General features: G+C 41.4%; 2 protein-coding genes across 2 annotated transcripts in view; one reads left to right on the forward strand and one right to left on the reverse strand.

Moving 5' to 3' along the window:
* Window positions 1-10,987, forward strand: part of astn1 (astrotactin 1) — a gene marked incomplete at both ends in the record, with an annotated part of 401,060 nt that extends 390,073 nt beyond the window's left edge. Inside the window, one exon of the mRNA XM_083888886.1 lies at window positions 10,750-10,987. Coding sequence (XP_083745012.1) covers window positions 10,750-10,987 — 238 coding nt within the window. The remainder of the gene's footprint in view (window positions 1-10,749) is intronic.
* Window positions 10,988-15,642: 4,655 nt separating this feature from the next.
* pappa2 (pappalysin 2) overlaps window positions 15,643-25,207 on the reverse strand; it is a gene marked incomplete at both ends in the record, with an annotated part of 80,827 nt that continues 71,262 nt past the window's right edge. Inside the window, 2 exons of the mRNA XM_083888887.1 lie at window positions 15,643-15,819; window positions 20,195-20,293. Coding sequence (XP_083745013.1) covers window positions 15,643-15,819; window positions 20,195-20,293 — 276 coding nt within the window. The remainder of the gene's footprint in view (window positions 15,820-20,194; window positions 20,294-25,207) is intronic.

Consider the following 25,207-nt stretch of genomic DNA (forward strand, 5'->3'; position numbering starts at 1 on the left):
CAAAAACAACGGCAATGCAACGTTTCTGACGTTTCTGATCCAAATGTCCAGTATTGAAAAACGGCCTCCTCGCCAATAGCTTGTTGGTGTAAAATATCACGGCATTGGTGGCCTGATGAACAGCAGGCGTGAGCAGAGGTTCTTTTGCAGTTGGAGAATTTTTACTGTTGACAAACTGTTGTTTTTGCTGTATTGGTTTGCCGTGATTAGTCACTGTCAAGCGTCATTGTGCGATTGTGTTTCTTTTTTTCTCGACATTTCACCGATTCTTAAAAATGCTGAAACCAACAGAGAGCGTGCACAGCAGCTATGGCATTACTTCTTTTGGACAACTTGGTCTCTTATCCGATTATCTTTGGCCTTTGACACTTTGCGAGACGTTTGATTATTACAGTGTTGTACGGCTGCTGTTTCTTCTTGTGTTTTCTTGCGTTCTTAGAAATATAAGTGCTAGGTAGAACCATATAAGATTCTTTGGCTTGTCCTCATAGGAGAACACTTTTTGGTTCCAGGTAGAATATTTTACGAAGGTTCCACCTGGATCCATTACTGTTACCAAGAACCCTCTTAAAACCCTTTATTCAGGGGTTCTCTGGATCAAAATGGTTCTACCTGGAACCAAGGACCCTTGAAAAACAAATAGTTCTCAGTACTCAACACTTTTGGAACACAATCCTTGAGCTTTTTTGGTAGTTTTGACACCAAACCCATACGGCAAGGTCAAATAATCTAAAAGAAAAAGTAGTGATGGGCACGCTAACGGCGTCGACGCTAACGCATGACACGTTTCCATGACGACTGAACCGGAAAAAGACGCGTGTGACGTCATGTTTTCGAGTCCAGGCACTGTTTACCAGTTAGCTCCTTTAGCGACGTTATTAGCTTGCCTGCACTCGAACCGGAGCGCTCTGTTTATTAAACAAAAAAAGAGCAGCATTACAAATAACCAGCGTACCTGTGTACCGCGTATGTGTGCCTCTGTTTTTAAAGTTAAGCGTTACTTTCGAGACTCATTTTAACAATCGGGAGTCGCGTAAACACGACGTCACGCGAGTCGTTAGCATGCGCTGACGCGTTGACGCCGTTGGCCGCTGGCTAACATTCTCTATCAGATAGTGGCTGTGACTTACAGTCAGTAGACACAGGATCACTAGAAAAACAGTGAGATTGTTGCGTCTCAGCCTCAGTTTTATTAAAGGCTAATGTTTGACATTTTACGTGCTGAATAAAACCGTCCATTTGAGGCGCCCTCACCCACCAGATTTCCCCAAAGGCTGTAAACAGAGACCACGGTTTTGTTCAGATCTGTCTATAGTTCTGTGTTAAATCATGTGATTTACATCATGCTGAAATGTTATTATGGCTTTATTGATCAGTCAAATATTTGTGTCTGACAGAAAATCCTCTCTCACTCAACCTTTGGCACAAAGTGTGTGCGGTTTGGTTTTGTGGAGAATTTTCTGACTGAGAAACCGTTTGTCACTTCTGATTTAAGTCTGTGTGTGTGTGTGTGTGTGAGGACACGTTTTGACACAAACCTGTTTTGTGAGGAGCGTTCTGACCTTGTGGGGATATTTTGGCGGGTCCTCGCGACTTTCAATGGCTTTTTGGAGGATTAAGATTTGTCCTCGGGCTCAGGGTAACTTGATTTATGATCTCAATAAACAATTTCCTGAGGTATTAATGGTCTATATCGGTACTTTCAGGTCTACTTCAATACAGCAGGATGTTCATTTTTTATAAAGTATGCTCCCAATGATGACGAGAATGATGATAATATTCCCAAATATGGAAACACAAAGCTTCAAATACTGGGTTCTTTGGTGGGTTTGTGGGTTGACGCTACCCTATATACAGTAAGTATATACATTGTGTACGTGTGTAGGGTATTTATCACCTCTCTGATGCTTTATATTTACATATTTGGCATCACATAGGGGTTTAATGGAGAGGTTATTTTTGAAGCACTCTCAGAAACATTAATATGTACTGCAGTATTTAACATTTATGCCTTAAAACGTGTAAAAATGACAAGTAGTAAACTCGAAAACATTCTGAACACTCTTTAAATTTGTAGTAATCCATATTTCTATTCAAAGTAATGGACCGCCATATCATTATATCACTCACTTTTCATTGATGTCTTCCCTTTTACAGTCTCTGCTGTTATTTCCAGGGCAAACCTGAAGCTCTTAAGCACAAGTTGAACCAAACAAGACAAGAATAATATGACAATTCCCATGATCCCAACGTGTCAAACAAGGTTTTTTAATGACTCACTGTGCAGTTTTTGTTTATGTTCTTCATATCAGTCTTTTGTTGTTGTTTTTTTTCTTAAATCACCATTTTGTTGACTTCTACAGAGAGAATATACCACCTCTACCAACCCAAACTGATCCCATTTATGGCACCACTCACACAAACACACAAATCATGATATTATGCACTTACACTACCGTTCAAAAGTTTGGGGTCACTTAGAAATGTCCTTATTTTTGAAGGAAAATCACTTTTTTTTTCAATGAATATAACATTAAATGAATCAGAAATACACTCTATACATTGTTAATGTGGTAATTTTCAATGAATATAACATTTTCAGAAAGACATTAAAAATCTGAGAAAAAAAACAACTGAGAAAGATATTTCAATTAAAAAAAAAAATTGAAAAAGTATTTATAATAATAATATAATAATAATTTTGGGGAAAAAAATTTGGGGAATTTTTTTTTTTGAGAAAAACAAAATTTTGAAAAAAGAAATTTACAGTTTGAAAAAAAAAGTGCAAGAATCTACTTTTGAGGAAACATACATTGTGCATTTCGTACATTGTGTTTGCTAATTGCATTAGAGGGCTATTGGATGATTAGAAAACCCTTGTGCAATGATGTTAGCACACCTTAAATAAGTTTTGCTGGTTCTTTGACGAAAGAAAAATTATTGTTTGGAATAAAAATCATTATTTCTTGTCTTGACTATATTTTCTATTCATTTCGCAACTCTTTTGATGAATAAAAGTCTGACTTTTAATGGAAAACACAAAAAAATTGTATAGGTGACCCCAAACCTTTGATCGTGTGTACAATGAGGAGAAATCCCTCTATTTTCTGCCACTAACAATGAAAACCTGAACAAAAATGTGATTTTCATTAGCCATTAGTCAAAACACAGATAACAAGAAGCCTCCACTGGCTCCGGGAGGCTCAGCGTAAAAACTCATATCCGCCAAAGAAGCAGGAGCGAGTGCGGCTTTGTTTTTCTTTGCAGCAGCAGAAACTCAGACGTCTGCTGTTTTTAGAAACGTATCGAATCTCACTGACGAGACCGCTTGGCAGGCCACGCTGTTGTTGTTTCCTGTTTCAGTCCATCGTTGTGTGATGCATTTTAAGACAAACCATGAACTTACAGTGAGGTCGCTGCTCCGAGGTTTGACCAAGGAGGCCCCCCAACCCCAAACCCCCCCCCGGCCTTGTCAGCGCCTCGTCGCATACGTTTGTTTTCACAAAAAACAGCAGACGTTATCGGCTGGACTGGAAGACAAATCCTCAAAGTCCTGACCTCGCTGACCTTTGATGAACTGAAAACCGTTTGATTCCTTTGTTTCTACACGACAGCATCTCTCATCAGACGAGAGCTTGTGATAATATTTGCAGTTAATGGTTAATGGAACTTTCTCTCCGTCATAATCACCGCAGACTGTTTACCTACTATTTATAGTTGAAAAGATGACGAAAATACACACGGGATGTTTTCAGAATTCCGTGATTTATCGGTGTCCGTTAGTCTCACGTACGGTGCTCTGATGTTTCCAGTAAAAAGCTCCCATTATTAGCAACACTATTACTGAATTATTTAAACGACTTCATCTGCTGCTCACTTCAATTTGAAAAAAAAAAAAAAATCATAACAATACAGAGCTAAATTTAAACGGCAAAGTCTAAAAGTAGATTCTTACAGTTTTACTGGAAATTTAGAAAACATAATTGGCACGGCACGGTTAAGTTGTGTTTCCACTAGCATAACCCTGGTACCTTTTTTTAGTACCTGCTCTGGCAAGGTTCCAAGCAAATCAAAAATACATTTGGTCAGAAACAAAAGTGTCCAAAATTTGATTTAAAAAAAGGTTAGTATGTCATCCAAAATTTTACAAAAAGGTCAAAACAAAAATTGTGCCCAAAATTGGACAAAAATGTCATAGGTTAGTATGTCGTCCAAAATTTGACAATAAAGTAAAAAAAAAATATATTGTCCAAAATTGGACAAAAAAAGTAAATTTTTTTTAAAAAAAGTAGCATTTCTATATTACAGTTTGTCTTTGTTTGTGCGTGCGCAGTCAAAACCACACAAGAGCCCGAGCAGTTCCTGGTTTCACACCGTTGTGTCACCCTAGCATAACCCTGGTACCTTTTTTTAGTACCTGCTCTGGCAAGGTTCCAAGCAAATCAAAAATACATTTGTCCAAAATTTGACAAAGTCAGAAACAAAAGTGTCCAAAATTTGATTTAAAAAAAGGTTAGTATGTCATCCAAAATTTTACAAAAAGGTCAAAACAAAAATTGTGCCCAAAATTGGACAAAAATGTCATAGGTTAGTATGTCGTCCAAAATTTGACAAAGTAAAAAAAAAAAATATTGTCCAAAATTGGACAAAAAAAGTAATTTTTTTTTTAAAAAAGTAGCATTTAGACCAAAATTTGACCAAAGGTCAAAAAAATAAAAAAAATTGCCCAAATTGGTCATAGGTTAGTATTTCGTCCAAAATTTGGCAAACAAAAGAAATAAAATATATTTCCAAAATTTGACCAAAAAAGTCATAGGTTAGTTAGTATGTCGTCCAAAATTTGACAAAAAGGTTGAAAAATCTTGTCCAAAATTGGACAAAAAAGTTAAAAATAATAATAATAATAATTTTGTACAAAATTGGACTAAAAAAGTCATACTTTAGTATGTCATCCAAAATTTGGCCAAAAAAAAGTTTTTTAAAAAAGTCAAAATTTGACTAAAGAGTCAAAAGAAGCATTTAGACCAAAATTTGACAAAAGGTCAAAAAAATTAAAAAATTGCCCAAAATTGGTCATAGGTTAGTATTTCGTCCAAAATTTGGCAAACAAAAGTAAAAAAAAAAATTTATCCAAAATTTGACCAAAAAAATATTTAAAAAAAAATCCAAAATTTGAATAAAAATTCAAAAGAAACATTTAGTCCAAAATTGGACAAAAAGGTCATAGGTTAGTATGTCGTCCAAAATGGCAAATATATATATATATACATATATATATATGTATATATATATATATATATATAAATCTATTTCTATATTACAGTTTGTCTTTGTTTGTGCGTGCGCAGTCAAAACCACACAAGAGCCCGAGCAGTTCCTGGTTTCACACCGTTGTGTCACGGAGAGACAGTTTTCTTGGGTTTATGATGACGAGCGTTTTCCCTGACAAATGGAAGAATCGCAGACCACTTTTATGTAAAAAATATTATTTTATTCAAAGCAAACAAATTTTTAGCAGATTTCTTCAAAACCACTGAAATCTGTAGGCACAAAGTCTGTGGGGAACATGAGTAGGTTTTGAGAGGAACGATCCGTACGGCCAATCTGTCCACTGTCCACACAGAGGCGCTGTCCAAGAGGACTGACGTCGGAAAAGCAACGCGGAGGCCGTTTGAGTTGTTATCTTATCGTCGACATGCTTTGCGAGAAGGGGATGTCGTCCTGCTGAGTGTCCGTGTGTACATACCACCCTCAAAATACACTCTGATTCCAATAATAATCTGGCCGCGCATGCAAAGCGCTCATTAGCATTAGCCGGGCGACTGTGTAGAAGACGCTGCGTCTCGCGTGTCTCTATATGTACCAATGGTTTGCAAATTAGAGAGGAACGCCAAGGAAAACGCGGCGATACGCTGCAATGTTTTTGCCGATTTTCGAGAGGCGACGCACCAGGAAGCGTGTGCTGTGTTTACAGAACAGCAGTCGATTCGGAGGTGAAATAGTGCGGAGGAATCCACAGGCCACAGGGGCATCAATCAGTGCCAGGTTTAGGCTGAAAACACACAAAAAAACTCAAGGATTATTGACAAAATCAAAGGAGGGGAAACGGGGGTTTTTGTGGGTTATCATACGGACGAGAGCCTGACAGGAGGATATTACCTTGCCACAGTGGCTGGAACACACAAGTTAAAAATAAATAAAGATCAGATTATCTTCATCTATTGGTGCCACCACCACCACCACCACCACCACGCTGCTCTTTTCTGTTGCATGGGTTCAAGCAGAACTTGTAATTATGACACGTTTCGTGCACAGGACGTTCCGAACTTAAGAGGTTTTTCCGAAAACAAAATGAGCAGGTAGTGTTTTCAAATGGATTTGAGAACAGTTCAACAGTTTGAGTCCAGCTTCCCCACAGAGACTGTCTCTACACAGAGGGAGGAAGACGTTTGTGCTCATTTACATGGCTAATATTGTACTACTACTATACTATATAAATTAAATTGAAATCTGCTTTGGCGACCTCTAGAGAGGGAGCAGCCAAAAGGACAAAAAAAAAACACATTCTCTGACATACGGTAAAGATGAAATCGCCCGTGCCTAAAATATACTCTCTGTTATCCCCGTTGTCGAGGCTCTCGCGGGTTGCCAGATAGTTGCTCCGGAAGATGTAAACAAGGAACTTCTCTGGTGTTCTCGCACAAACTCGTCCATGTAAATGAGTGCTGGGCACGTTAACAGCGCCAACGTTAACGCACACGAGTCCAGGCACCGTTAGCTCCTTTAGCGCCGTTAGCTCCTTTGGAGTAGTAAGCCGTGTTAGCTCCTTTAGCGTCGTTAGCTGCGTTGGCGCTGTTAGCGCACCTACGGTCGAACTAAAGCGGTCTGTTTATTAAACGAAAAGAGCAGCGCTACAAATAACCAGCGTATCTGTGTACTGCGTATGTGTGCCTCTGTTTTTAAAAGTTATGCGTTACTTTAGAGACTCATTTTAGCAATCGGGAGTCACGTAAACATGACGTCACGCGCATCTTTTTCCCAGTCAGTCGTCATGGAAACGCGTCATGCGCTAACATTGATGCCAGCACTATAGCAAATATTATTTTATGCGGACTTATGAGGCTAATGTTTGAGTCGTGGACAGAGAATTATCACACGACAAGACAATGATATGATACAAGTGAGAGAGAAGGGGAGGGGCCATCTGAATCTATTTTATTATTATTATTATTATTATTTCTCTTTGTTACCATGTATCTACATTTTACAGGGTTGGGGTTAGGGTCACATCCTCATTGTGTAGATGCTCATTCTTCTTCTCTGGTCGAGAGGTTTTTAAGAGGGGTGCTGAGGCTTTCTTTGTCCAGTCACAAAGTTATAGCTTGCTGTGTTTGTTTCTAAATGCTACGACAAATTGGGGCGGGGGTGGCACAACAAATTCAAAGATTAAATCCTTTGCAGTTGGTAAATGGAAATTTTTAATTTCCAGTGCAGTTTATTATGACTTTATTATGTCATATTATGATTTAATACAGCACATTTTTATCATAATAAACGCCTGTTTTCACACGGAGTCTTCGCAATACAAACACGTGGCTGACATTTTCGCTTCCGTTACTTTTATGTTTTACCCCCGTTGTCATTGTTTGTCGTCATCATTTCATTTCATCCGTTCATCCTCCATCATCTGTCATTTTCATCATCATCATCATCATCCTCATCATCATCACCATCACCACCATCTGCATCAGATTGGCCTCATGACAACCAGGTGAGAAACTGCTCGATCGATTTTACATCACGACGTGTGTTTTATTTCACCTCCATGTATTTTTTCTCCCCCAGTACTGTAAGTGTTTGTTATGAGTTATGAGGTTTTACGTTAAAAAAGGTCCATAAATCCTTTAAAGCTCACATAGAGTGGTCCTGTTGCAAATAAATTATTAGTTATGGAGGTCTACTTACATATATTAACTTGTTTTTATGGTCAAAAACCTCCTAGTTTCTGTAAACTAGCCGATAGAAATCCTCTTTTCTGACAGTGTTTTTCTGCTGCGAGATTTCAGAGTGAACTTTCACCCCCAGAAGACAGAGTCTTGTGATTGGCCAGTACTATCCAGCACATCCATTCTCAGAAGCGCAGCGCCCCCCTCTGGAACGGTGGATGCACTGCTCCTCATTATCAAAACATTGTTTTAACAGTGTTTAAAAATAGCTTCGTCACGACTCCCCGCCGCAGTCCCTTTTATGACTTTAAACCGGAGTCAGACCTAGAGTCAGAAGACACTGTTGCTCGTGAAACACCTCCACAACGGACGTTATTCTTCTTCTGCTGTTCAATGTACGTAACCGGATGTGCCCGGACTAGTGCCCAGAGCAGGACGATCTGCTGTTCATGAGAACCGCTGTTTACGTAACTATTACGGGATTTTCAGTGATCTCGTTGAGCCCCGAGATTACAATAAAACACAACGTTCTCAGCAGTGGCTGAACTGTTTGTTTCGAACTGTCAGGGCTTCATAAACAAGGTAATGACGCAGATACACACCAAAAAAACAGCGATAATAGGAACTTCCGGTCTAGATCTGCTTTAATCTCCTCTGTCGCTGGTGCACGGCGGTCGCGCTGCCTCGTGCGCTTCGACGTGTCGTCGGTTCATCAGCGCGATGTTCCGCTGGCGGCTCTGCGGCGTCTCAGCAGACGTGCGGCCCGGACGCCGCGCCGTAGTAAAAAAAGTGCCGCGTTGGCCCTGCGTGGAAACAAGAGGACAAAAACCGTGTGTGGAATGAACGAAATCCGAATCTGAAAGAAGGTTTGACTTTGAGGGCCAAACAGGCTGCATAAGGCTTAATGGTTATTTATTGCACTCGCCGCTCCTATGAGATGTGTTTATGTGAACTCTGTGCATCGAGTTACTAATGGAGATGGTTTTTCAGCCTTCAAGCCCCTTTATATTTACCACAGCCATTCACTTCTTCACTCGTTCATTCATTCTTTCCACTGTTTTTTTTTACTCTCTTCATTCCTGCCCGGACCTCCAGCGTACCTCTGTGTGCTTTGGTGCTTGAGCGGGGAATGTGTCGGTAACGGTACACCTTTACTCCGCGAGCTTCCCTTCAGACAGGAAGTGCTGGTCGGGTTTTTTTTGGGTCCTGTCACGCGGTGATGTCACTCTGAAACAACAGGGTGATTTATGGGCCGACGACGGTCGAGTGTATCTGACGATGTGCCGATTCCATCTTGGCACCAACGCCGTTTCCCACACTTGACTGCATTTCCTGGTCGCTGACTGGCTTTGCCTGACTTATGTGAGGGATGTTTGGCCTGGGAGAGGAAGGCTTTTTTGGCTTTTGAGCCGGAGTTTGTACATAGCATTCTCGTACATAAAAGAGCTGCAGTGGGGAATCCAGGTGTGGAGTGTGTGTGTTTGGTGCAGAGAGGAGGAGGAGGAGGAGCACGATTTATAATCGGTCACCGGGTCAACGGCGCCGAGCACGGGTTCCTCGGCTTTTTCTGTTTTCGGCTAGGTGCTGATTAAAGGGCTGTTTCACCTATTTTTTTCTTCCACTTGGTCAAGTGAAGAATAAAGTTAGAATCATTAATTCACATTCTATTACGGTTTTAGATTAAATTGGACGTGTTTTTTTTAATTGACAGAAACACAGTGTGGAAGCTTTTATTTTCTTTGAGGGGAAGTGACTTTGACTTCGATTTTTGGTGGATTTTATTGACTTTTTTCAATCCCGACTTCCTCTGTTGTTTCGGGAATGAGACTTGTGAGCTCAGATCCACTGTCTGATGACACATTTATCTCTGGAAATTAGTAAAAAAAAAACAATATATTTTTTGGGCATGAAGTGGCCCTTTAATTCTACTCACTGGTCCTTGTCATTTTTTTCATTTGTGCAAAAAATGCAATGGATTTCATATATATATATGTACTGTATATCCATCCATTATCTACCTCCACCAGAGGGTCGCGGGGGGTGCTGTGCCTATCTCAGCTGACATAGGTCGATAGGCGGGGGGTCACACCCTGGACAGTTCACCAGTCCATCACAGGGCCACACATAGACACAAACAACCATTCACTCTCACACCTACGGTCAATTTAGAGTGACCAATTCCCCTGATCCTCATATCGCATGTTTTTGGACTGTTGGGATTGAAGCCGGAGAACCCGGAGAAAACCCGCCACGCACACACGGGGAGAACATGCAAACCCCTTGCAGAAAGGCCCTTGTTCCGAAGTTGTTCCAAACGGGGCTCGAACCCCAGGAACCCGGGTCTTCTTGCTGCAAAGGCGAGAGCGCTAACCACTACATATGTATGTGTGTATATACTGTATATGTATTTTAATGGTTAAAAGGTTTCTCTGCGTGAGTAGAGCTTCAGGTCGCTCAGCTGCTCTCATCTCAAATCACGTCGACAGGGACGTCAGATTTGAAAAACGTGTGCTCACAGGAGGACGGATCTGCTTGATTTAAGGCCGTCACATGTGATCAGGTCACTGAGGGCAGATGTCGGGTGTGGAGACACTTTCGGGACAAATCTGGGTGCATTTAAAGCTGAAAACTCACAATCAGAGTCTGAACATCTGCCCATCTGTGTCTCCATCTGAGCAGCGCTTTTATCCAGATTTACGACCAATTCGCGAAGGAAGTTCTCTGTATTTTACTGATTGTTGTGTTTGCACAGTAACTTGTCGATGCCATATGTTGAACACTAACGCGCTTCCTGTCCCAACAGGAAGGCCAGCCTCATCCTCTCCCAGTTGGACGAGCTCTCGCCGTGGTGCAAGGGTCTCCTGCAGGAGCCCAAGATCGGCCTCCGCAGGATGTCCCTCAAGTTCCTGTCCTGCCGCTACACCGACACCAAGGTCTTCGGGCTAAACTGGTCAAACATGGGTCAGGACGTGCACAAGGCCTGCGACGAGCAGACGCTCACCGTCATGTACAACGACTACGGCGAGCCCAAAGAGCTCTGAGGGTTCTCCGAGAGGGGGAACCCGATCCTGCAGAGAATCAAACTGTAAGCTGTCACACGTAAACACACTCGGAGAACATTTAGAATCAAATCTCAAAGAGAGATTGCACAATAAAAGCCTTGCTTTCTTACTCTCTCATCAGTTTGAATTTGTCTTTCGTCATCGTTATTAGTTTTACCCAACGTCCTCATAAGGATTGCGTGGATAGGGATTAGCATTTAATATAAGTGTTGAACAGAAGAGCTTTCACGTCTTTTATTAATAAAATAAAATGCACATAGATAAAGATAAAGTCATTAAATATTTGCTTCACTTTGTTTCTTTGTCGGATGAAACTTTAGGACCTTTGACGCAAAAGGACAGCACATTTTTTCAAGTTTCTTTATTTACTCCACCGCCTTCGGAGTCGGTGCTTTTTACGGCGACTTTTACGTGAAATGTAGAGCAGTGGTTTAGCAAAACTTTGCAGATACAAGTCACGATAACTTCTTAGTCGCCCTTCGTATGCTTTTTAACAATAACTGCAACAAACTGGGCAGAAGCACACGTTAAAGAGCACGTTCCCACACAACTGCATTCGCTATTGAGTTTTCTTCTTATAATTGAGCGCGATTAGAACCTTTTTCCTGGTAAAAATTTCGGCACGTAAAGCACCGGTTATATGGTTTTTCCTCATAATCACAATGTCGTCTGTCTGCATAGAAACACACCAGGATGTTCTTATATGAGGGAAAACAATCCACAACCGAGATGTTTGGTGTCGAATCGATCCGATTTTTTAATACGTTTTTTAATCCCGAGAAAGCTCAGACCACACGATCCCCCGAAAACTCACGTGATTTAATGTGACTTCAGGGTACAAAGACGCTGTCGGCGGCGTCGGTTAACAGCTCTTGTGTGTAAACAACTGTGCAAAGTTGTCGTTCTTGTACGAGTCGCGGTTCTGAACGAAAGTACGCAACGTCCGTTTCCCTGGCAACTCTCGCTCGGTCGTAAAAATCGATATCGATGTACAACGCTTACGATTTGAAATCGGGAAGACTCTGATGCGGCCGATGAAATAATCGCCTGTTAATCCCTCACACCCACGATTATCGTAAAAGGGTCATATCGGGACCGAAATCTGGCACTGATTCATTTATCGCGACGCTTTCGTACCAAAACATTGCGATAAATTTAGCGATGCAAGTTCGTGGTGTGGTTGCGTGTGGGAACATAAACGAGCTCTAAACGTCGCGTTCAGACGTGATTAGATTTAGATTATCGAACAAATGTCAGGACTAACAACTAACGTTGTTTCTTTTTGTCGCCGAATGCCAACGCGAAGAAAGATGCTACGCGTAAATAATTCAACTCCAGTATTTTTTACATTGATTTTTGCTTAGCGTGTGAGAGGAAAGGTCAAATAAATGGTTAAATCTATGTAGATAACAGAGGAGCGAGGGTTATTTTTAGTAGAATAAACCTCGCGCGTTTGCGTTAACCGTGCATTTTTAGTCGTATAAGCAGCTGAATGTAGTGCTGATGGTACGGATTTGTAAAGGGAGGCTGTAAATAAGGGAGCGTTACATGACGACAGCTTTGTTTTCTGTTAAACTGCCAGTATTTCCTCCACGTCATAACTAAACTAACTGATGATTTAAATGTGACAAACTCTGTATTCAGTCTGCAAATAAAGTGTCTTTAATATTCGCCATCATTAATATTTAACTGTGTTTACGTTGACTTTTGCACCGTTTATTGTGTCGTATATTTACTGATTATTTCATTTGTCATGTTATTATTATGCTACGTTGTTAAATTACTGTGGAGATTGTTGGTGATTTTCTTTGTTTTTATATATATACATATATATATATATATACAGTACATTTTAACAAATCTCATAATGTGAATACTAAAACGCGCGCTTGTAGATGTTTTTGTATAGGCAGCAGAGTATTTCACAAGTGCATCGTCGCATTATTCTCGCACAGTACTGTGTTTTGAAGCAGGTGTTTTCTATGCGCCTGTTGTATATTATATATGTGTACGACAGGTGACGTTTTACAGCATTTACCGTACGTGTGCTTTTAGTAGATGTATCATATTATTGTACCGTAATCTCTCCTGTGTAGTTTAGCGTAAACTTGTAATCCCGATCGATCCACCGACGAGGGAGGAGAGGATTAAAGGGCCGGTATGTGGGATTTAGTCGGGTTAATTCATTTTAATTATCACCTGTTAACGATGCTCAAACATTGGCTCACAACACTGTTTTTATCACACCTTAAGGCAGAGGTTTCAAACTCACAGCATAATCTTGATATTTATAGATTTTTTTTATTTATTTTTTTAATTATAACTTTATATAGTTGTTTATCAAAGCCAAGACTTTTAATTTGAAATGATTCTAACACTTTAAATTAGGGAACACATATTCACCATTAACTAGGTGCTTACTAGCATGCATATACGTAGCATATTAGCCCTTTATTAGTAAATATTAAGCATGTATTAACACCTTATGTAGGATTAAATCTTAATTCATGTCATTATAGAGGTAGTATAAGGTCTTATATGTGCTTAATAATTACTAATAAAGGGCTAGAAAATAATAACTAATAAAAGGACTGTTCCTGAAATTATAATATAATCATTTGAGTTTGAGAAGCCTGCCTTAAGGCCACGGTAGTTTTTCCTCAAGAGTTTTCTGGGGGAGTGGGAAGCAAAGACTCAATTCTGATTAAAGGGCCGTTTCACCCATTTTTTTTTAAGTGGCCCTTTAATTCTCCTTACTTTAAAAACAGAACATGTGACCTGTGATGACAAAGTATTAATTGCATCGTACCCGCGTGGAGTTGAACGGGACGGGAAATGTAAGATTGTTTGGTTTGAGACATGAAAAACGTTATGTATAACCTGAAGGAAACGTGTAAAACCCCACCCTCTACTCTCTAATCTCTGCATGAATAATCCGTCTCTAATGAATGTGGCATCTTGCATTTAACTTTTTTTTCACTTTGATCTTTGCTACTTCAAAGAACAATAAAGATAATATATTATGGAAAATGGCTGCAGAGTTTGATTGGATTACAGAGCTTATTTTTTTTATTTTTTAATGCAGGAAGTGACCAGTGGTTCTGACTTCCTGTTTTTGTGCGGCACTTCCTGTATGTGTTGTTTGTTGCTTTCTTAGCGATGTTGTGTGACAGGTCAGTTCCACGTCTATGTGATATTACACGAGTAGCCTCATATAATGTATGAGTGTATTTTAAGTCACTTTGATTAAACTAAAGTACGTCCACTGTTACTTGGTACAACAACTAATTACAACTAATTAATTTAGTTACTTCCTGTTTTTGTGCGGCACTTCCTGTATTTGTTGTTTGTTGCTTTCTTAGCAATGTTGTGGGACAGGTCAGTTCCACGTCTATGTGATATTACACAAGTAGCCTCATATAATGTATGAGTATATTTTTACTCACTTTGATAAAACCAAAGTACGTCCACTGTTACTTGGTACAACAACTAATTACAACTAATTAATTTAGTATTCAATGAATAATCGATTCATCGTCCACGGCCTTTTCCGTGTTTTTTTTATTCAGGCATCAACATCGTGTGTTAATGAACATGAATCCACAAGAAACACATACGTATGGGTCGGTATAAAGTACTATTTATTTCATATAGTGTATAAAGTACAGTAAAATATCACAAATAACATGAGTACACTTTTATAGAGACAATATTTGGACGGGGGGGGGTTACGTGACGTGAACGGCCACGTCCATTTATGGCATCTTTTCAACGCTTTGTGTTTGTTTTTAAAAACCAACCTCCGATTCATCTACAGTACAGATCCGACAAACGTATATTTGTGTGTTTCTCAATGAAAAATAAAATACAATTTTGGCAAGCTGTGTGCACATGCTGCTGCGTGGTACAAGTAAATGTTTGTGATATATAAATAGTAATAGAGCGGTGACGTGTGGAGCTAATAATAACGTGAATGTAGTAGATACAGTGTGTGTGTGTGTGTGTGTCGGGTAATCCAAATATATTAGTCTATACACGTTAGTCTTTACAGGGATTATGTGTCCTCTCACAGCTACACAGAGGAGGAGGATGAAGAGAAATCATGTTTTTTGAGTTTGTTTTGAGGTAAATTTGCTCCTGTTTTGGATTAAATCGCCGTCTTGGAAATATTCCTATGAAACGTGATCCGCGACGCGAGAGTAAACACGTCGAGTAGCAGTCGCTCTGTGCGGAACACTCCTCAGGTACATCCAGTCCTCTTTTCTTTCTTTTGTTTTTGTTTAGTTTCCTCCTCTCGAGGCTAATCAAGTCCAGAAAAGTACTCGAATCCATTTGCGACACTTACTTGATCCAATTACCTTTGATTTGATTTATGGCAGAGTGGATAAACGGCCTTTTAACCCCCGCTTGAACAAAAATATCACAAATCCAGCAGTGAGAGTTAGTGCAGTGGAGGCAGAAATACATTGAAACCAACATGACTCTTTTTTTTTTTTTTATCACGGCCTTTGCATGAAGTCTGACTTTAATAGCGTTTTATTCACATTAAAGAATGAATAGTTATTCTGTCTGTTTTCTCGTTGTGGTGGTGGTGCTGTGTCGTACAGAAGTTCAGCTTCTTTCATCCCACCATCTCACAGCGTTCCTCCTCCTCCTCCAGCTGCTCCTCCTCCTCCTCCTCCTCCTCCTCCTCCTCCTCCTCCTCCTCCTCCTCCTCCATCCAGAGGCTTGGCTTTGCTCTTGTTCTCCTCAGCGTTGGGATCACGGCATGAGCACTCGTCCTGATTGCAGTCCGCCCCAAACTGGATGACCTGTCGGGGTGAACGAGCACAACGTTCAGAGCTCCACTTCACACAAGGTCAAAAATAAACAAAACACATTCCCCTGATGGAGACCCGGGCCGCAACTAACGGTGATTTTTAGATTAGAGTAATCTGTCGATTATTTTCTCGGTTAATCTAGTATTAATTTGTCAGTAAAATGTAGGAACAGTGTTTACCAAGCCTGGAAATCAGAGATTAGTAAATATTCAAATTCAGAGATTAGAAGATGTTCAAGTTCAGAGATTAGAAAACGTTCACGGTCAGAGATTAGAAAACGTTCACGTTCAGAGATTAGAAAATATTCACGGTCAAAGATTAGAAAATATTCACGTTCAGAGATTAGAAATGTTCTCGTTCAGAGATTAGAAAATATTTACGTTCAGAGATTAGAAAACGTTCACGTTCAGAGATTAGAAAATGTTCACGTTCAAAGATTAGAAAATATTTACGTTCAGAGATTAGAAAATATTTACGTTCAGAGATTAGAAAATGTTCTCGTTCGGAGATTAGAAAACATTCACGTTCAGAGATTAGAAAACGTTCTCGTCCGGAGATTAGAAAACATTCACGTTCAGAGATTAGAAAACGTTCACGTTCAGAGATTAGAAAACGTTCACGTTCAGAGATTAGAAAACGTTCTCGTTCAGAGATTAGAAAATGTTAACGTTCAGAGATTAGAAAAAATTCACATTCAGAGATTAGAAAACGTTCACATTCCAAGATTAGAAAATGCTAGCATGTCGAGATTAGAAATTAAGAGATTAGAAAATCTTCACATTCAGAGATTAGAAAATATTCACATTCAGAAATGAGAAATTATTCGCATTCCGAGATTTGAAAATGATCTCATTTTGAGATTAGAAAACTTTCATATTCCGAGATTAAAACATTTTTGCATGCCGAGATTAGAAAACATTCACATTCTGAGATTAGAAATTGATTGCATTCTGAGATTATTCAGCTTCTGTTTCCCGGTGGAGGAAGAGCCCAGAGGAGGATTAATGGAGAGCAGCGGGGATTAGAGGAAGCGTTTACATCAGGACTTTGAGCAGAGTCACTAAAAAATGCAGGAGTTGAGGACGTTTCCCCACAGAGTCGTTACACTTCAACTGTAGCAAGGAGAACGACCTCGAATGGCAAAAACAGACAATAAAAACTAAATTTGCTTGAACTGGCCCCGGCAGCTGGCGAGCGGCCGCGCGCTGGAAGCTAAAGTGCGGCTGAGTAACTCGAGAGCGCTCGTAGATTTTTAGATTTGTCCCGTTTCCTCACAAGCTTTCAAAGAGGAGTCCAACGGCACCCGGGAGGCTGATAAAGTGCACAGTGTCAAGTGATTCACCGTGGCCTCTGAATGGTGAGAAAACATCCAGGGAGGGGGGGGGGGGGGTGAGGGGACGCACACACACACACACACACACACACACACACACACACCGCCGTGGAGGTGAACGGATGAACACATGTTAAGAATCAACAACAAGAGGAGCTTCCAGCTCTGGTCTAGGAAGCGCGCCATCGCCACAGGTTGCAAAATAAACTCCGACGCCCCGCGAAGCATTTCTGCTGCAAGAAATGTAAACATTCACGCCTGGAGGAGAGGATTAAGAGGAAGACTGGGAGAAAAAGGAAACATAACTATATATGTTTATCCCCTGTTTAAGTCAAAGACCATATATATATATATATATATATATTTACACTACCGTTCAAAAGTTAGGGCTCAGGAAAAGCACTTTTTTTTCAATGAATATAACATTAAATGAATCAGAAATACACTCTATACATTGTTAATGTGGTAAACGACTATTCTAGCTGCAAAAGTCTGGTTTTTAATGGATATACATAGGTGTATAGAGGCCCATTTCCAGTGTTCTAATGGTACATTGTGTTTGCTAATGGTGTTAGAAGACTATTGGATGATGAGAAAACCCTTGAAAACCCTTGTGCGATTAGCTAAAATGAGGTTAATTGGACACATGTACGCCACCTTTTGGTCTATGTCAACAGGGATTCGGTCCGGCCCGATATTCACATTCCGAGATTAGAAAATATTCACATTCCGAGATTAGAAAATGATCGCATTTTAGATTATTAAACGTTCACATTCCGAGATTAGAGCATTTTTGCATTCCGAGATTAGAAAATATTCACATTCACAAAAGTGTTTACCAAACCTGGAAATCATGATGTTCTCAAATGTCTTTTCAGTTTAAATTCATTTTTTTTGTGTTTTTGTCACAAACGGAGCAAAGAAATATTCCCATTTCAGAAGCTCAAAAATCAGAAAGATTGTTTTAATTGTTTTTTTTGTTTTTGTTTTTAAACTCAAAAATATAACAAAATAGTTGACGATTAATTATTATTAGTAATTTTTGTGTTTTTAAAACTGTATAAAAATTTTTTTTAAAATCTCAACACAGAAAATGACGTAAAGCTGTATTTTCCCGCACTTGTATGCGTTGAACCACACAGGAGCAGAAAGTGCTCCTTCATTCACCACTGCATCGCTCTGCTGGAGCCTGTGGTGGCAGTCAGGATGCTGATGCTGCTGCTGCTGCTGCTGCTGCTGCTGCTGCTGCTGCTGCTGCTGCTGCACTCTCACGGCTGTTTACCCCCCCCCCCCCCCCACTCTGCTGTTTTACAGTGACTGACTAAACCGCAGACCGTCAAGACACCTCTCCGGTCCCACCCCACCCCTTCATCCTCCCCCCGTTGCCCTGTAAAAGAGCAGTTAGTGGCAATTTGGCAGCGGGTTTGTTATGACGGCAGTCGCACACTCGCTGAACTCCACCATTTAGGAAAGCGGTGAGTCATGGCGTGCCGCGGACATTAAGGAGACAGCCGAGGCTCGGCCAACTGAAGGCCATCGGAATTAATAACCGGGGGCCTCCGTGAGTGTCATGAATATGTGGCTGTACAGTAGCCAAATAGAGTATAGTGTCAGTTGTGGGGGGGGTTTAGAGTGAGCTAATTCCCAAATGTCCACATGGGAGAGAAGTTCTCATGAAAGCACGTTAGAAAAATAGACGTGTTTATGTAAAAACAGACGAGGGAATGAGGTCCCTGCTTTCCACCGCTGGGCTCCCCTCGTTATTATTCATACCGTTCCTCTTTAGCCGCCCAATACATACAGCAAGCATTCGCAGCAATTACGCTAATGCGATGCATTTTGCATCTTTGTAGCGAAAACACGAGCGAGTGAAGTTATCACCAGGGAGAGTTTGTTAGGACGATAAACACACACACCGCGTCTATGCGGCTGATTTGGGAATTTGGAGAGTTTAGAGCGTCCCGAGGAGATCGCGGACAAAGGGTTCTCGTCCCAACGCACGTTAGCGGTGGTTAACGGCGTCAACGTCAACGCATGGCGTGTTTCGATGACGACCGGCCGGAAAAAAGACGCGTGTGACGCCCAGGCACCGTTAGCTCCGTTAGCTGGGTTAGCTCCTTTAGCGCGCCTACAGTGGAACTGGAGCGGTCTGTTTATTAAACGAAAAGTAGCAGCGCTACAAACCTGTGTACCGCGTACGTGTGCCTCTGTTTTTAAGGGTTTAGCGTTTAACCTAGGGTACATTTCCGTGCAGACCCTTTAATTGTGTCCACCACCACTACACTAGGTGGCGATCTAGGCCCTCTTTCAGCTAAGATTCGTATCATGTCGAGCACCATTTCCCGGTCTTTCTACCATTCAATCATTGCAAAAGATAGAATTCTTTAAGCACCAGTTAGTTCCGTTATTTCTGGATTAAAATGAACTAATGAGCATGCGCATGCGAGTTTAGTATCAGTTGAACATATACATGCACCCAACAACATTTTCTAAAAGACTAAAAGTCTGGTTTTAGTGTCTTAGAATAAATGGCCTCTTCTTTCGGGACATCACCAAAATGTCTGTACGCTTGTTTTTCGAACCCTGACTAGGTTCCTCTGTGGAAGAGCGACGGATTCGTATGCAAGGTGAGAATGTGTACAGCAGCATGGGGTAGTGAAAACCTCATTATTTGCCCATTTGAGTGGAGAGGCCAGAGGGAACAAGCCTCTGCTCTGTTGTTTTAGGTCCAGATGAAGGGATGAGGTGCAGTCGCTAACAGGAGAGCGAGAGAGAGGGAGGGGGGGGAAGTAGCAGGGATCTGTGTTTGTTTACCAAGTCGAAATCGTGCCAAAAGAGACGGATTTCTACTGTAAACAGGAAGAATCTGGCTCGGGAACCAGCTACGGGTTCTAAGCTCCTTCTTGATTGTAAGATAGGAGTTCCGAGGCGAGCCAAGAAACACTTGACCACCGTTTTTTTAACATATTAAAGGTTAATTTTTAAAATGAAAAAAACAAGCGTCGTGTTTGTCGAAAGTGTGTGTTTGTGTACCTTTCGGCTGGAGAGCGTGGACGGGCAGCAGTCTCCTCCGTCGTACTGGCAGTAGGCCCGGTTGTTGTTGGTGTCACACCAGCCGTCCCCTCCAAAAGGCTACAAGCAAAGCAACAAACAAGAAACAGTGTTTATTGACTGAGACGCGATCCTCCCGAACGCTGATCGTTTTACCTCGCACGGCACGAAAGAGCTGGGGAGCTGGAACGGGCGAGGCTGAGAATTAACACAGCGTCTTCTCAGAAATCGGATTTGGGTAAGTGGCATTAAATGTTGTGCAATTGCACTTCGGTTTCAAACAAATAGCCATTAACAAATCAAAACGACCACCTGCACTGCACAACAAGTCCAATTTCAATTTTGTAACTCAGTCATAGTCGAGTCTGTTGGGCTCATAAGACGCCTCTCTTTGGCCCAACAACAACAACATGTACTCTTGTTTCATGTCATTTCGGCGAGCACTCGACACAGCATGCCACCGCTCCCTGCGTTCAGCTGCTGCGGCCGTGGCCACACTGAATGCTTGTGGCAAAACATGAGGGGGGAAAAAAACCACCAAACAAAATCTGTGGTGATGCACAACAGCTGGTTTGCGTAAATATTAGCTGAAAAGGACTTAACATTTTCTTTTATTGTATTCGAAAAAAAATCAGATGCATGATTTCTTCGCACGCCAGTGTTTGCCCGTGAAAGAATGAGCTGCAAACAAATCGAGGCCCCGGGAGCGTGAGCAGAGTTCAGCCAGTGCGGCGACCGAGCGCTAACGTTAAAAAACAAACTCTAGGGTTCAGTGGGTGACATTTTGGAGGCTTTGTTGGCAGAAAACTAATGTTATTCTTTGCAGAAAAAAAAGGTAGTCAGGTCTTGGTAGTCTTGCTTTATGGGAACCACCATTTTGCACCGCCGTGTCTCTACAGAAGTTCTAACGGACAAACCAAGAGTTCAGGAAATTGGGAACATGGGAAAGGGAGTAAGTGAAGGAGTCCTTGATTTGTTACAATCTGCAATCTCACCATTAGAGGTCACTAATGCTGTGTTTACATCGTGGTAGGGTTCAGTTTGGTACAGTACGGTATGGTTTGGAATGGTAAAGCCCTGGGTCAAGCTTGCGTTTGGACTGAGAACAGTTGTGCTTGTAGGCGGAGGGGTGTGGCCTGTGCCCGATGGCCGTGTCAGCTAGAGATGTAGCTTGACGTCGTATTGGTGCAACATCAAACGTGGGTTATGTTTTTCTGAGTCGTGTTTCCAGAAACACGAAAATGTGTGTCAGTTCTGACACACATTTTCTCCTTTAAGTTTAAATGACCATTGTCAATGGGGTGTGTGTGTGTTCTTGTATTTGTTATCTCTGTAAGACCTTCTTCTGCCATAAACGCTGACCTTGTCAGGACCAGTATTCCTCACTGAGATCAAAACCTGGTCCAAATAAGGCAAATTCTCATTTATGTGGTTAGGTTAAGGTTGAAGTTAGGCAGTAACTGAATCATACTGTTCCTTAATACTGTGCAAATACCAGCACAGACCTGTGGATTGTTCGGTTCTTGACTGAACTTACTCTCTGGTCCGACTCTCCAGCTAAAGGCTAAGAAAATAATCGGCCCACGGAAAAAGTTACTTGGCGAAACCTCGGCGTACATACAGCAGTGAATGTGCTTACTCTCATCTACGCAGAATTTAAAACAGCTGCTGTATAAAACTTTAACTTTAAGGGCATCAAGTGTGACGTTTATGTCTCAAAACTACCGTCACGGCATTTGCTGCCATATCATTTCAGTAACGTCTGAATTAATACGTAAGTAGCTCATCATGTTCGGCTGTACTGAGTTGTTGTTTTTTTCGACACAGGAATACTCGAGACCTGCTGCGCCAACATAAATGACTTCCACTTCTCTGAGGATTCGCGGCGTTCCAGGATAAACAACGTGATAAAACACTTTGACATTTACTTCAGTTTTAAATGAGGGCACATCGAGTCTAGACAGACCTCACTACACCTTAGTCAGAGTACCTGTTAATGACAATTCCTCAACCTGTTTTTGAGATTCTGACCGTTCCAATCGCCCTCCCGTAGTCAACCTGGTTAGCACGCAAACGTGTGTCATTTTACTTAAATTGAATCTCAACGAATGATGAAAGCCTTTTTTTTTCCCCCACTAAAAACTTTTCCTGAAGTGCCAGCAAAAATGAAAACAAGTGCTGAACGCCAAAGATACTTTTGGCTTTCTACGGTGGGGCGATGGAGCCATTTCAAAGACTCCAGGTTCTACCCAAACGGCACAGGGGGAGACAACAGCTGCTGAGAAGATTTCTGCAGTTTTCTCATCACTTCAAAGAACTCCCGACTTGACGAATCCCCTTGCCTTTCCCAGCTAAACGGCTGCAGCGTAAATAAATCTATTTAATCGCTCCGTTTCTGAGTAAAGACTTTACCAGCGACTGCACCAGATGCATGTAATTTCGAGGATTTAAACCCTTGAATTACATCTCCACGCTTTAAGGCAGCCGTGCTTAATAAAGACTACTGCTAAAATGACGAATAAGACGAGGTGAAATGATTTCCATTTGGAAGAAATTGAACGTAAAATGGGCCACACGGTTGGTGTCGTGGTTAGCGCTCATTCTACTCGGGTTCATGACCCGGTAGGAACGAGGGCCTTTGCATGTTCTCCCCATGTGTGTGTTCTCTGGTTCCCTCCCACATTAGGCAAATAGGAAACTTTAAATGAATGAGAGTGGATGGTTGTTTGTCTTTAGTTTGATGTCCAATCTGTGATGGACTGGCGACCTGTCCAGGGTGTACCTCACCTTTTGCCCTATGTCAGCTGAGATTGGCACCAGCGTCCTCTCCACCAGTAGATGTTGCTAAATCCTTAACCTACCTTTAAACCTTTTTTATTATCTATTAATGGTTTGATCTAACGTGCACGTCGTATACCCTTGCTGAAAATCACATGTGGTTGATTCTGGCATCTGCTTTTTTTCCAAGCAGCATTAAAGCGGACCTAGACCGGAAGTTCCAATTAACGCTGTTTTTTTAGTGTCATTACCTCGTTTACAAGCCCTGAAGTTTCAAAACAAACAGTTCAGCCATTGCTGAGAAGGCTGTGTTTTATTGTAATCTCGGGCTCAGCGAGATCTCCCTTCTGGTTACGTAAACACCGGTTCTCCTGCACTAGTCCGGGCACATCCAGTTGCGTACATTGAACCGCAGAAGAAGAATAACGTCCGTTGTGGAGGTGTTTCACGAGCGACAGTGTCTTCTGACTCTGGGTCTGACTCCGGGTCAAAGGTCGTCAAAGGGGAGTCGTGACGAAGCTATTTTTAAACATTGTTAAAACAATGTTTTGATAATGAGTAGCAGTGCATCCACCGTTCCAGAGGGGGGAGCTGCGCTTCTGAGAGCGGGTGTACTGAATATGTCACTTCCGGGTATTGGCGAATCACAAGACAGTTGGGAAGGCTCTACGCTGGCTGGCCAATCACAATACACCCTGTCTTCTTGGGGTGAGATTTATGTCTGAAATATCGTGGCTGAGGAGAGCTTCAGTGAGGAGAGATTTCTATCGGCTCGTTTACAATAACTAGGAGGTTTTTGACCATAAAAACAAGTTAATGTATGTAAGTAGACCTCCATAACTAACATATATGTGCAACAGGACCACTCTATGTGAGCTTTAAGCTAACGTTCAGCAGCAATGCACAGACTGATGATGAGCTTTAAATTAGCAAAGGGTTTGGTTGAGCGTGCACCACTGACCCACTGTGGGGAAACAGCTATTTTGAGTATTACCTTTACTCTCTCACATGGGTTCAGTGCATACAGAGGCAGATCAAACAGCAGCAGCCAGCCTCACACCTTGCTAACATAAATATTCCACCTCTTAACATCGACTATTTCCAGGGCAGGATGTGCTGTCATCTGCACCTGCCAAGCTCTTTATCAAAACCGGGCTGTAAATTATTCTTGTGAAAACTCGTACTTTTCACCTCGTACCGAGCGCCATTCGCGTTCAATTCAATTATCCGTGTTTAACGACACGGCCACTTTATTGGCTTCACCTGTTCAGCTGCTCGTTACTGCTGATATGGAGTCGGCCAATCACATGACACAAGTGTGTTTAATTAAGCATGAAGACACCGTCGAGAAGACCTGCTGAAGCTCAAACCAAAGCAATCGCAAAGAGCGATTTGGTTGACGGTGAATGTGCTACAGTTGTTGGTGCCGCACCAAGAGCTCGGAGTATTTCAGAAACTGCTGATCCACTGGAATTTTCCAGTGAGCGCGTTGTTCTTTGTGTGAAAACGCCTTGGCAGAGGTCAGAGGAGGACGGCCAGACTGCTTTAAAATGATTGAAATGTATCAATGTGTCGTGGCCTATTACAAGTGAAACTGACCGCTACCGTTCAAATGTTTGGGGTCGCTTAGAAATGTCCTTATTTTTGAAGGAAAATCACTTTTTTTTCAATGAATATAACATTTAATTAATCAGAAATACACTCTATACATTGTTAAAGTGGTAAACGACTATTCTAGCTGCAAACGTCTGTCTGCGTTAGAAGGCTATCGGATGATTAGAAACCCTTGTGCAATGATGTTAGCACAGCTGAAAACAGTTTTGCTGCTTCTTTGACGGTTCAATGTCTTGACTGTATTTTCTAATACAGTGCGACTTTTAATGGAAAACACAAAGTGTTCTCAGCCAAGTGACGATCTGAACTCCCATGTTGAATCAACACCATTTTGAGGTTGGAAACACACACAGGTGTAACCTGCAAACAGGTACTTATTGGTCAATACCAGCCGTGAGCCACACCGGTGTAGCATGTGTCAAGTTTTATTGTCTATTTTCCTCTAAATTGGAACATAATTTAACACAATTGATAGTATCTTCTATTGGAGAAGAGCTGAAAGCAGCCATTGGGACCATTAACTTGTCAGAAAATATGCCTCCTGGTGGCAAGTCAGTGTATTTTTACTTCCTGGTTGGCCACATCTGGCAAACTTTAAGACGA

The sequence above is a fragment of the Microchirus variegatus genome (genome assembly GCF_963457635.1).
Source record: "Microchirus variegatus genome assembly, chromosome: 5".
Classification (NCBI taxonomy): Eukaryota; Metazoa; Chordata; class Actinopteri; order Pleuronectiformes; family Soleidae; genus Microchirus; species Microchirus variegatus.